The 12,632-nt window shown below is 40.0% G+C and overlaps 1 protein-coding gene across 2 annotated transcripts; it reads right to left on the minus strand.

Annotated features, from left to right (window-relative positions):
• Positions 1-90: 90 nt before the first annotated feature.
• On the minus strand, positions 91-11,991 carry btbd9 (BTB (POZ) domain containing 9). 2 transcript variants are annotated; one of them, XM_038274402.1, is made up of 11 exons: positions 11,962-11,991; positions 11,454-11,663; positions 8,779-9,142; positions 8,422-8,689; positions 8,122-8,341; positions 7,870-7,989; positions 5,552-5,661; positions 5,253-5,442; positions 4,852-4,959; positions 2,074-2,152; positions 91-1,999 (listed from the first exon to the last, which is right to left on the minus strand). In XM_038274402.1, the coding sequence occupies exons 2-11, from the start codon at positions 11,636-11,638 to the stop codon at positions 1,799-1,801; spliced, it is 1,845 nt and encodes a 614-aa protein (XP_038130330.1). In that variant the 5' UTR covers positions 11,639-11,663; positions 11,962-11,991; the 3' UTR covers positions 91-1,798. The 2 variants fall into 2 exon arrangements, with proteins under 2 accessions (XP_038130330.1, XP_038130329.1); XM_038274401.1 differs by having other exon boundaries at positions 11,454-11,711.
• Between the last annotated feature and the right edge of the window lie 641 nt (positions 11,992-12,632).

Here is a 12,632-nt window from a genome sequence, read left to right on the forward strand (position 1 = left end):
AACTGAGTAAAAAGATGGACTCATTAGGTTCCAAAGTGTGTTGCACAATTTAAATAAACATATGGAACAGAGACATTAGGAAGGAGAGTCTGGTTTTGTCAATAAGAGCTGTATTTAGTCATTGAAATAGACATTGAAAGCCATTCAAGTTTCCAAATAATCAAAGATTATAAGTTTAATGACAACAATCTCTCATTAGGTAGCATCAACGTCATCTAATGAGCTAACAGAGCGTTAGTGCCTAAAGCATGGTGAACACATAGTGACTGATCGATCAGCACAGCTCGTTCTGTAACAGAAGCTTGGAGGACTCAGGAGATCCAGGTCACCGGATCGCTTGTGTGAAAGACATCACCTACGGTCAACAGCAGCATTTCACACAAACAGATTGCTGTGAACCTTCACAAAATAAACAAAAAAAAAGTTAATCAGCATCGTCAGTTGTTCTCTGAAAAATCCCACAGAGAAGTAGTTTGTAGAACAATGAGTGCACAAACAATCAGCATCACTGATCAGAAGCATTCGATTTACAAAGCAAAATATTCCTAAAGTTGCGGGCTATCATCTCTACTTTATAAACAAAGCCCTATTCTGTTACTGAGGAAGACTTGAACCGACTAATCCATTATCTTCTACACAGCAGATGGGACGCCTAAAGAAAAAACTATTCAGCTAATTACCCTAATCAACCTCATGAAACACTGAACAAAGGTTCCAACCCTTCCATTAAATTAAAAAGTGCTAAATCTAAATGCACACAAAAAAAACAGATCTAACAGCTTATTAAATAAAAACTCTAACAGGAAATAAATCTTACTACATCCCCCAGAGGCCAAAAGATGAAATCAATTGTACATACAAATAGAAAGAACCAATCAGCACTCTAGAGCTGTAAGAAAGTCAGAAAACCCAATCTAACTTTTTTTTTTTTTCAGGTTTAAAGTGCCAACAGCAGCTGCTCGTGTTTCTAACATGTATAAACTTCAGATCAGGCAGCTCTAGTGCATACATTAATTTGGTCCGAGCTTCTGAGCCCTGATGTTCTTCATAAAAAAAAATCCCCCCCTGCTATTTTAATAAGCAATTAAGATGCTTAAAATATTTACTATGGTGTGAAATCTTATCAAAAATTGGCACCAGGTCAGAGCATATGCCTCGATTTAGGGTATGAAAGTCTGATATTCAAATCTTTTAATATGCAAATGTAAAACAGGATTTAGTTGGGAGTTTTATTTGCACCCGAAAAACAGACAGGATGCTTTTACTTCCATCTATGGAGGGTTTTTTTCTTTAAGAACAGACTTTGAAAAATATATGACTCTAACTATGTAACTATGTTATGAAAAGTCAGTTGGATCTGCTTTTTGCTTCTCAAAGATAACTTCCTAAAAAATAGCTTGATAAAGGATTTAATCCTTTTGTTCTTCAAAGGTGTTCGTATGAATTTATCAAATTCACATCGCCTGCCCTTCTGCTGCTTTAGTGGTATAATCATGTCAGTGCGCCTCATCTATGAAAAAATCATAATAATCGGACTTCAAGATTTTGGAAGGAGAAACCCTGACTGAGTACCTTCATAAAATGTACACATCAGTACATTGAATATTTCAGTCAAAAACACCCGGGAAGACGAGATATAAATAAACTACGTTGCCACGGATACACAGGTCTCTACTGCTGCACACGTGAGGAGGGACGATCGACTGAGACAACGTGACGATGGACCTTAGCAGCATCGCAACAGTGCGGTCTGGGTGGTGAAAGCTGTGCAAAATGGCGTCAGGAGGTTTCAGAGCTTTTAATGGTGAGACTGTGAGGAGGAGGAGGATGCGGATGAGGAGGAAGGTTGGGTGGGCAGCAGGCTGTGTGTGCGTGAAGGTCGCTGGGGTCGCTGCTGCGGCGCGGCGGTCCCGGAATCGGACGAATCCACGCCCGGGCTGCCTTCGGCGACCTCCGTGTCCAGCTGGGCGGGACACTCGAAGTGGACGCAGTGGAAAACCTGCGGAGAGATTAGACTTAGTTCTGCTTCAAACCACATAAAGGGGGGATCGCTAAGAAAAAAAAATAAGCTACCTCATTCGCTGTGTTATGGGTCCCAACAATACGGATGAAGGAAGCAGGCTGATGGTCAAACTTTAAGGTCTGCCACGATCTGAAACATGATAAAACAAACAGCAGTCAGGCTGAACAACAGGTCACAGATAATGAACAATGTAATTATTTATGCTGTTATTAAAGAGGAAAATGGCCTCTAAAAACTACCAGACTTAGTTCATGAAGTTCATGAGGGAAAGATACCAAAACCTTTACACAGTTGGTCCAACAGGAGGAGCAGCTGAGAAGTACCTTTGATTGCTGCTCCATACATCCAAAGATTATTGGCAGAAATTAATTGAATAAAAAAGGAACTTAATGTATTCCTAACAGCATCGAAACACGTTATACAAGATGAAGGCTTTCTCTTCAAGTAATTACTGGAGGTATTTCAGACATTTTAGTCAAGGCTTTTATACGGCGCCCTGAAGCGCAAACTGCAACTACAAATCTAAAAGCGCAACTACATTAGGGAAATCGCAACTACATAAAGCAAAGCACAACTACATTAAGAAAAACAAAACTACATAAAGCAAAGCACAACTACATTAAGAAAAACAAAACTACATAAAGCAAAGCACAACTACATTAAGAAAAACAAAACTACATAAAGCAAAGCGCAACTACATTAAGAAAAACACAATTACATTAACCTACCGGAAAAGGTAGGTACCAGTGGGAAACATGAGACATCGCTGATTGGACGACAGCGCCGTTTGACCCTTGAACCGGAAGTCATTCTGCCTGCTGCGGCTTTTGAAAACATGGATATTGTCGGTGCCCCAAACATAGCTGCCGTTATCCAGGAATATTTTGAATCAGGACATACGTACGAGGTGATACTGGATATGCTTAAGACTAATCACCAAATTTCAGTTAGTATCCATGTTTTCATGTAGTTTTGTTTTTCTTAATGTAGTTGCGATTTCCTTGATGTAGTTGCGCTTTTAGATTTGTACTTGCAGTTTGCACTTCAGGGCCACCGTACTTTTATCTATTTTCTTGAAAAATATGAAAATGTTGATAAAACTCAAAAGGCGACCCTTAAGAAAGCGTTCAGGAAACATATCTGTGAAGATTCTCAGTCATCCAGGTCATGGATGACTGAGAATAGTTCAGTTTAGGCAAGTGGATGTGAAGATTTCTAAAAGATGTTTCTCTTCTCATCCAAAGAGCCTTCTTCAGTTCTAACTAGTGGTGGGGAGCACTGAGATTAATATACTGTAGGTCTAACAAAGAGTTAGGTTTAATAAAAGATGATTTTGATCCCTCCTACTGGATTGGCCATGGAGGACACTTGGGGGTTAATGGTCGTTAGGGGGTTCTGATGGGTCATTAACTCCTGCGTCAGAGTGGTTTCGGCCATATTTCTCATTGAAGTGCAAGTCAGTTTGGGGCAGATGGGGGATTAATCATCTGGGAATTGTTTCTAAAAGTGCTTTATAAGTGTAAGGTTATTTCTAAGACCACCTCCTCTGTTGAGAGATAGGTGGATTCCTTAACACCTCTCTCAAACCATCTGTCTTCCTCGGCAAGAATATGGATGCTGTTGTATTAAAAAAATGAGTGTCCTTTAGCCTTCAGGTGTAGGTGGACAGCTGAGTCCTGTCCTGAGGAGTTGGGTTTCTTACTTTAGGGTGAACTAGCTTTTGTCTCAGGGTGTTGCCAGGTTTAAATCAGGAAACGCTGATTTAGCAGTAGCAATTACATTTACCCAGAGACTACAGAACGTCTAAGATGTTTGCAATTTCATGTTAACGAAGGGACTTTATACTCAGGAATATTTTTATTGTTGACCTAATCGCCCTCCCAAACACAGGAGGGAGCTGGAAATGAAAAATTTAGAGGATTTTTTTACTAATGCAAACATTAGTGTTAATGTATACAGCTAATGGTCCCAGATATTGACGAGCTGGAGGATATTTCACAACACGCTTTGCTGAAAGCACAAAGAATAAAACCCACAAATAGCATAAAAAAGACACGTATGCTCCTGACGATTGCTAACGTTGAATGGCCCATGTTAGAAGGTGTAGATCTTTAGTTAAAGATCTTATAAATATGTCATGGAAGGACCCAGATCTTCTAAAATTTAACACTTTTATCCCGACTAAAGAGGATTTTGTATGTTTTATTTGATCTTAGTGAAATTCTGCTGTAAACAACAGAATTTCTCCATTGTGGGACAATGAAGGGATTTCCTGTCCTATTCTATTCAATATGTACGCTGGAATTATGTATTTTATTGCAGTTTGGTGTGATTTATACACTAATTAAAAACATATCCTGGACCCCAGCAATACTAGCAACCACTTTAAGGGAGCTAATGGGATCTAAATAAAGAATGAGAATAATGGGTTTGTCTTCTGTATTGTGCGGTCAGTCAGCCACAGAGGGAGGAGGAGGGACAGCAGAGTCTCTCGCAGTGATATGCTGGGCAGGACAGGACCAAAGGACGGCCCACAGTGATCATCATACTGATGGACATTATCCGAACCTTCACAAAAAGCTTCCAAAGGAAAAAAAACAGCCTGTAAGAAGTTCAGATGCACTTCTTAAAGGTATTAATAGAAATTAGCTTTGTTAAACTTTGTTTAACTGATTTAACTTCTACAGTTTATTAAAATAACTTCAACAAAGAACTTATAATATGAAGAATGGAAAAAAAATTAATATTTTTTAATCCATGGTTTCTTGTAAGATTAGATTTTTTGTTAGATTAAACATCGATAGCTTCACATAAACCAGTGAACTCACCGACATGCGACCCTGGTCCGATCCACCACCTTGGTCCACTGCTGCTGATTGGTGGAAACTTCAATATAGTAACTGTAGGAGCGCTCATCACAGTCCCAGAGAAGCAGCCTGGATCAGAACATAGAAACCCAAACATTCACTTTGATAGTAATCCTGACATTCCAGCTCTGGTTTAACGAGGGAAAAGAAAGCTGGAGTCAAAGCAGACTGCTCTAATGTTGGCAGCTCTTTATGTTCATCACTCATGACGTTAAACGTTGAGTTTCAGCTCATAATGAAAAGCAGAAACTAAACTGTGGAACAGAACAGTAAAAATGTTTGGTTTAAAACCAGAACTGTTTAACGCCTTGGAGGAAATGGGACAGAGGGACTGACCCGAACCCACTTAGGCCAGAACTGACCTCAGTGACCCGATGGAGTAGGGCTGAGCCAGCTGGATGACGATGGCTCCTGAGCCCAGCTGGTGACAGGTGTAGCCCGAGTCCCAGTCGTAGTTCCGGGTGTCGCCGTTCAGCAAAGCGTTTCTGCTTCGGCTCACCCCCTCTATCACACTGGCACAGGCTGCTATGGTGGCCACGTTCTCATTGGGAACTGTGGGACATTAGAAGTAGTAACGTTCAGTTACCACAGAAACATTTAACATCATGAGGAATACGATCTAATAATATAAAAACTAAGGAAGTTTTTAACAGAAACGTACCAATAAGTCCGTTCTCCAGAGTGAAGGAGCGGTTGGTGAACATGCATTCAAAAGCCACCAGGTGGAACACCTTGTTCACTGTGTTGTGTGTTCCAACAATACGAACGTATCTGAAACACGAAAAACCATCCGATTAAATAAAAAAAATAAAATAAAATAAAAAAAAAGAGATCTGAGGACTCATCATTAATAATGAGGGGAATCAAAAACATTGGAGCAAATTGACCATTTGCTGCAGTTTCTGTGATGCTACGGAGGGTGGGGGGCATTTTTAAAAATGTTTTATGTCCTTAAAATATCCTTAAAACACTTCTGTTATCCAAGTCAAATAAATAATTTTAGGTGAAATAAACAGATGTTTAACAAAAAAGATAATTAAAAGGTAGACTACTGCAAAAAAAAAAAAAAAAACATATATATATATTCATTATAAATTGACATTTTTCAGTAGTTATCGCTGACATTTCAACACATTTATTTTAATCCCAAATTTAAAACAGGACCCATCTAAAAGTTAAATATAATATTTTTTTTTATTTTATAAGCAGAAAAATGAATATAGAACATTTTGTAGTTTATTTCTACCAATTTAAAAGTCAGTGTTTTAACTGAGATTTTTGGTTCCTTTTTGTCTGTGAAACATTTAGTAACAGTAAAAAGAAAAACAAACCCATCTTAAAATATAAGAATTTACATATTTTTTATGTTGTATTGTATTTTTATAGTTTTAAAGTGTAGATCACTTTTTTAGTTATGATCCCATCTTGTTTTCTTCATTGTTTGATAAGTAATGAGATGGTGGAGTCTAAATGAGCAGAGGACAAGTTCCAGAGGTTTTACAGATGTTTGCCTCCTCTGGTGAAAGGTTGAAATGACATTCCTACTGTGCAACACATAGAAGAGAGGGAAAAAAATAAAAAGCACTGTATAGTGTATAGATTACTCTGGGATAAGGAATTCATCAATAGTGAAGTTTTTTTTTCCAACCTATTTGCTATTATAACGACCATAGCTCTAACCCATCACATTACTCCCTCCTTGTTTATTTCGTCACCAATCACAGTTCAATTTGGCTCTTTTTTTCACACTAGACCAAAAGTTTTATCTTCTTTTTCTTGTGTTGAGTCTATAACCAAGGTTAGGGTGCTTCCCAGATGGTGGTTTGTGACCCATATTCACAACCTGTCGCCTGTGTTTTCTCTGTGAGGCAGAGACTCAACAAAGCAGCTCATCCCACCCAGAGAATCCAGCCTGAATCTGTCGTTCATGAACCGAGTAACGAAGTCTGTAGAGGCAACAACGATAGAGGGCATGTGATTTTACTTTGGTTGATTGTAGGAGGACGTGTGTCAGGAAGCACTAAAACATAAACGTTCTTATAAATACCGGTTTAATGTAATTCTATTTGCTTCTTTGGGACATTTAGCAGCTGTATCCCTGAAGCTAACTGATTGCAGCACCGTTCATATAAAGGCTTTGGACAAGAAAACGAATCGTCTTTGTTTGCATCCATTACAGTTGGACTAGTTCCTGGAAACATCAGTGAGGAAAACTCAGCTGCTCGGTTCCCACAGCTGCTCCCAGTTAACAAACAGGGACAGCCGCTCTGAAATAACTGATTAACAGATCTGGAGTTCAATAAAAACAAAGAGCTAAAGATCATATTTGACAAACTTTGCATTTAGTTACAGCAAAACATTTTGTGAAGTCTGAATTAGATAAGTATTTTTTTCCTATACAACTTAGGATTATGTTGTTTAAAACTTATTTTTATCTAAAGCAAAGATATAAAGGATAACTGAACACAAATTTCCCGTCTAACTGATGTTTAAACCCTTCTGACATAATGTTTTTTGGTCCACTCTATAAAGCTTCAAACTCAATGCTATTTCTGACATTTTGAATTGAAAAAGCTTCCTGGATGGGAAGCGAAACGTCTTCAAACTTGGAAACAAAGTCCAGTGGATTGTTTTTTTATTTATTTTGGAATGACCATGACCTGGATGACTGAGAATCTTCACCAGCTCCTGACATAAAATGATGAGCTCTATAAAAAGGGCAGATAAATAAAAGCACTTTATTTAGATCGATTCACTTAGAAGGTCTGCATAATTCATTCCAGTCGTCTCAAATTGCTTTAAATGTTAAAGAGTTTTTCTACGTCTCCATCTAAAATCATCTATAACAATAAAAGCATCAAAATAATGAGCTGGGATGTCTGGAAACATACGAATTAAAAACATTTAAATTAATAATCCTCAGAGCTAAAGTCAATTCAACCACAGGGAAGGAACTGGAAAGATGTAATTGTTCTTTACCTGCAAACTCGTGGTGTGAAGTAAAGGTTCTGCCAGGACCTGCAGAGGTACTTGGAGTGGTCGATAACGCGGATCCAGTCCAGCTCATCCATGGACACCTCGATGTAGTAGGAGTAGGAGCTTCAACCAGATTAGAGACGCATTAGATTTAGAATAAATTAAACAATTAGCAATATGCAGTCACTTAATGGCATCAAAGCAGTAAAGTTCAGTGATCATCTGCCGGAGATTGATGAGCGGGGCTCGTCTCACCGGCTGTCTCTGTCCCACAGCAGCAGCCGGATGTGGTTGATGATGGACGGCTGCCCCAGTTTGACCTGGAGCCCGGAGCGGCCGTCCTCTTCGATGGGGTGCCGGGAGAAGCCGTGGTCCAGGTCGTAGTTCTGGGTGTCTCCATCCAGCAGCGCAGACTTCAGCTCTCCTTTAACGACCTGAGCTCCGTGCTTCATGGTGGCGATGTTCTCCTCTGGGACTGAGATCAGACGCAGGTTGTGTTCTCCGCTACAGTACAGGAAGTGATTTCCTCTGTTAGGCTCAGACAGCAGGACTTACTGAGCATCCCTCGATAGTTGAGGTCCATGTTGCGGCTCTCGGAGCGGGTCTTTATGGCGTCCAGCAGGTCGTCGGGGCTCACCAGGCCAGAGGGCCGCACCACATTCAGCATCTCTGTCAGAGTCATGAGCGGCAGGCGCACTGCTGACATCACTTCCTGTGTGTCGGCCCCGTCCTCGTGCTGCTGGCACCAGCGAGACAAGGCCTGGAAGATTTCCTTCTCGCTGGCAGCAAACGAGTCCCGCCTGACCACAGTCAGCAGAGCCGCCTGCAGAAAAAATACCTTTTTTTTTTACAAACAAACCCAGATAGGAAGAAAAGCGAGCCTCAAACTGAACAATACGTCAAACACTGTACCTTAGAGAGCGACAGGAAGCCCTCTGAGTTCAGAACCTCAGGAGCATGTCTGTCCATGTAGGCGCAGCAGGCCTCATTGAGCGCGCTCAGAGAGTAGAGGCTCGCCACGTCGAACACCAGGCAAATGTTGTTGATGTGCAGGATGGTGCGGAGGAACTCGCAGGTAGAGTCCTCCAGAGGCTGGAGGCCGTAGCGATGAGCCAAACCCAGGAAGTCCAGCAGCACCTCTTCCCGGGCTGAACTGAGGCTGGCCCGGCCCGTATACAGGTAGTTTAGCAGCATGGAGAACGCTTCAGCCCGGGTCTCCTCCAAACGGACCTCAGCCTGGGGCTGGGACTCTTTCATCCCACCGTACAGCAGGGCCCTAAACAGGAAAGCGACATCAGAAGGAGGTCATGAATTCTATCACACATTCAGTTTTTTTTTTCTTTTTACAGTATCCTGTCTGGTTATAAGAATAATTGTCTTTATGCCAAAAAAGCGCCCAATGGATTTTGCTTTCACAACTGGAACAGTGCAGCTATCACTATAGTGTTCCGGTTGATATATGCATGTAAATAGCTTTATTATAATTATACAGGGAGTATTACAGATTATATGGGCACTGCAATGTAAGTAGAACAGGAGAGGAAAAACAGAAAAAAGGAGAAAAGATAAAAGAAAGAGGAGATAAAAGGGAGATACTGATAAAACGTCTTCAGTCTGTTTCATCACCTGCAAAGAGATGTAAAAAGGACAGCTTAACCAACGGATATAATATAAGAGATACAATAAACAAACACCTTGTTACTATCGCTGAAATATATATATATATATATATATATATATATATATATATATATATATATATATATATATATATATATAAGATTATAAGATTCAGTTTTAATGTAGCTACAATCAAATTTATTCAGACAAACAGGAAACACATTCAGAAAAATTGAAGAATAAACAAACAATAAAACCTTCAGGTAAGAAAATTTTCACCTTAATTAAACTAATAACATAAGAACCATCTGATGTGTTTAACTGCAGCCATGTAGTAGAAGAAGAAGCAGATATGGAGATAATTTTTACATTAATAAACATACGGATTACTTTAACAATTTGAAAATAAACAGCTTCATATTTAACCAAAATGGATTCATATGTGATGACTGAAATTATATTATTTTCCAAATTACTTATTCTATCAAATAATAAAATGTGTCATTGAATTTATGTACTTTACAACAGCAAGTAATTTAATAAATATTTGTTCAAAATTATTATTCCTTAGCAGGCTGGGACTGGGAATGATTTTAGGCCCTGGCATTTTTCCATTTTTTTACAGCTACACCCGCCCACAAAAAATAGAAGCACAGCCAAACGCATGCGTCTCATATGTGAAACACAATACGGATACACATTGTGGATTAACCAATATATCTTCAAGCATCACATGACAACCATCGCCAGTCTTCTATAATGCGGTTTAACTGGCTTTGGTTATTAACACGGATGCGACGGTGACTGCTGCCACACTCACCACATCAGCAGGGTTACTAGATGTCAGTGACTCACGTTTTCCATCCCAAAATATGTTCATACACCGCCTGAATATACGAAATCTCGCCCAATTTTAAGCAAAGTCTATTGATCTCTTAGGCAACAAATCTAAAGAAAAACATTTTTTACCCATAGATTACCATCCTAAACTGCCAGATTGGGAAACATCCCAACCTGGCAACAATGCACGTGACGGGAAACATTAAACTTTGGATGCAAAACCCCATCATGCACCGCAAAATATTTTTGCAAAATATTCTAACATAAATTTGCCAAATATAAGAGGAACATCGTAGTTTTGTTTAAAGAAAGCATATTAGTTTTATTATAATTTAGTTTGTTGCAAGGATTTTACAGTTTGAAGAAACAGAAAATGACACCATATGCCACCCTTCACAAGTATGTGTATGACAAGGAAGGGCTATTTATACTGCATGCATCACTTAGGTGGTTAACATCATATTACTTCTTGAGCTCCTTGAGCTATTTACTGTCACAGGTAGGTGCTACGAGAGTACGTGTTGGGGCCGGTATGATTTAAGGATGGCCGGCCATAGCACACTTGGAATTAGGAGCGGCCCACTGGGCAGTATCACAGATTACCAATCCGAGCCTGTAACAGTACTTAGAGCAATTACTCTGAATCTTAAATTAGAAAGGTTTTTATATAGGTCCATTAGTGTAAAAGAAGTGATAATGACAGTAGTTTGAGGGTTAATGACATGTTATAACTGTGTGGTGGATGGAGGGAGTATTTAAGGGAATTTCTCCATGTGAGATCATCCATTCATCCATCTTCTGACACGCTTATCCCAAGCGGGGTTGCGAGGGGTGCTGGTGCCCATCTCCAGCTGCCTACGGGAGAGAGGCGGGGTCCATCCTGGACAGGTCGGCGCAGAGCAACACACAGACAAACCATTCGCATTCACATCTAAGGAGAATTTAGAGAAGTGGGAGGAAGCCAGAGTACCCAAAGAGATCCCAGGCATGCTCAGGGAAAACTCCATGCAGAAAGATCCCGGGCCGGGAATCGAACCCAGAACCTTCTAGCTGCAAGGCAGCAGTGCTACCCACTGAGCAGCTTTTTTTGTGCCTTTTTTTATAACAAAACACAAATTTATTGGTACCTGAAGTAGTGGCATCGAGCAGCCAGGATGACCCGGTGCGCAGGGAACCTCTTCCCCTCCACTATGAAGGTGACGTCGCTGTACTCCTCTCCCAGCACGAGCGCTCCGAGCTGCTCAGACAGCAGGTGGATGTGGTCGATCTCCGAAACGGAGGCCAGAGGCCTCAGAGGATGACTGTTGCTCATGGTCTAATTATGTTCACAGACACATCTGACACACATAGCAGACATGCAAACAGACTCCGGTGACCAAATCAATCTGAAACCAGAAGCAAACACCACTCAAAAACCGTCTACCTTTAGCATGCTACATGCTAACTACACTGAGGCCGACCGGCGGCTCATCAAGACAATACGCTAAATGTGCTTCATGTTGGCGGAAAATATATTGTAATCGGTGACTTTAAAATAAATGAACAAAAAAATATTTTAAAAACTGCACCGGTTTGTAGCCGCTAACAAAAGGCTAATTTCTCCCCAGCCTCGGTTGTTAACCATTTAAAACTTACCTAAAAAAAACTAACTCTCACTTCCGTTTAGTGTAACACTGGAAGCTGGGAGCTGATACTGTGACAACGGAGGAAAACTTCCGGTTCTCTATCGTTCGGTTTATCCGCTGCAGCGCCACCTCCTGGATTGGAGAATATGTCCCGTGGTAGTTATTTATGATTTTGGCAATTGATCAGGATCAGGCGTCTCCAACCTGCCGCCCTGGTTCCTTTTATTCAAGATAAAATAAAGTTTTGTGCTTTGTGTATTTATAAAGTATTTCCTCATAATTATACAGGGTTTATGTAGGTTTTTTGATTTTAGAGTAACTTTAATCTGCTTGAAAGAAGGCAAACGTAGATGAATAAATTATCTGGGCCTGGATTTGGAAAAGTTTCCAGTGGCATTCTCACTTCTTGATTCACAGGAAAATAGAAAAAAAAGAATTTTTATATGCATGTATTTACTGTTTTAACAAAAATGACCCATTAGAACTAACTGAGCCACATAAAAAAATATCCACCTGGATGATGTTGTCTGTCCTGACCCATTTTTGTCAGTGGTGCTTTTTTTTGCTTCTTTTTATGCTGACTGTAGATTAAAAGTTGAGTCACATTTTGCATGCATGTGGCATTGCACAAACTTTTGTGAAATGAGTTTAATCATCTAACACGTTTAAATGAAGAAGTCA

This window comes from Cyprinodon tularosa, unplaced genomic scaffold, assembly GCF_016077235.1.
Source record: "Cyprinodon tularosa strain WSP-4 unplaced genomic scaffold, ASM1607723v1 ctg910, whole genome shotgun sequence".
Taxonomy (NCBI): domain Eukaryota; kingdom Metazoa; phylum Chordata; class Actinopteri; order Cyprinodontiformes; family Cyprinodontidae; genus Cyprinodon; species Cyprinodon tularosa.

Coding starts and splice junctions, on each gene's coding strand:
- btbd9 (XM_038274402.1), bottom strand. CDS start 11,638: ATGAGCAACAGTCATCCTCTGAGGCCTCTGGCCTCCGTTTCGGAGATC. Junction 8,342..8,421: donor CAACTATCGAGGGATGCTCA/GTAAGTCCTGCT, acceptor GTCTGATCTCAG/TCCCAGAGGAGAACATCGCC. Junction 5,443..5,551: donor TCTGGAGAACGGACTTATTG/GTACGTTTCTGT, acceptor AATGTCCCACAG/TTCCCAATGAGAACGTGGCC.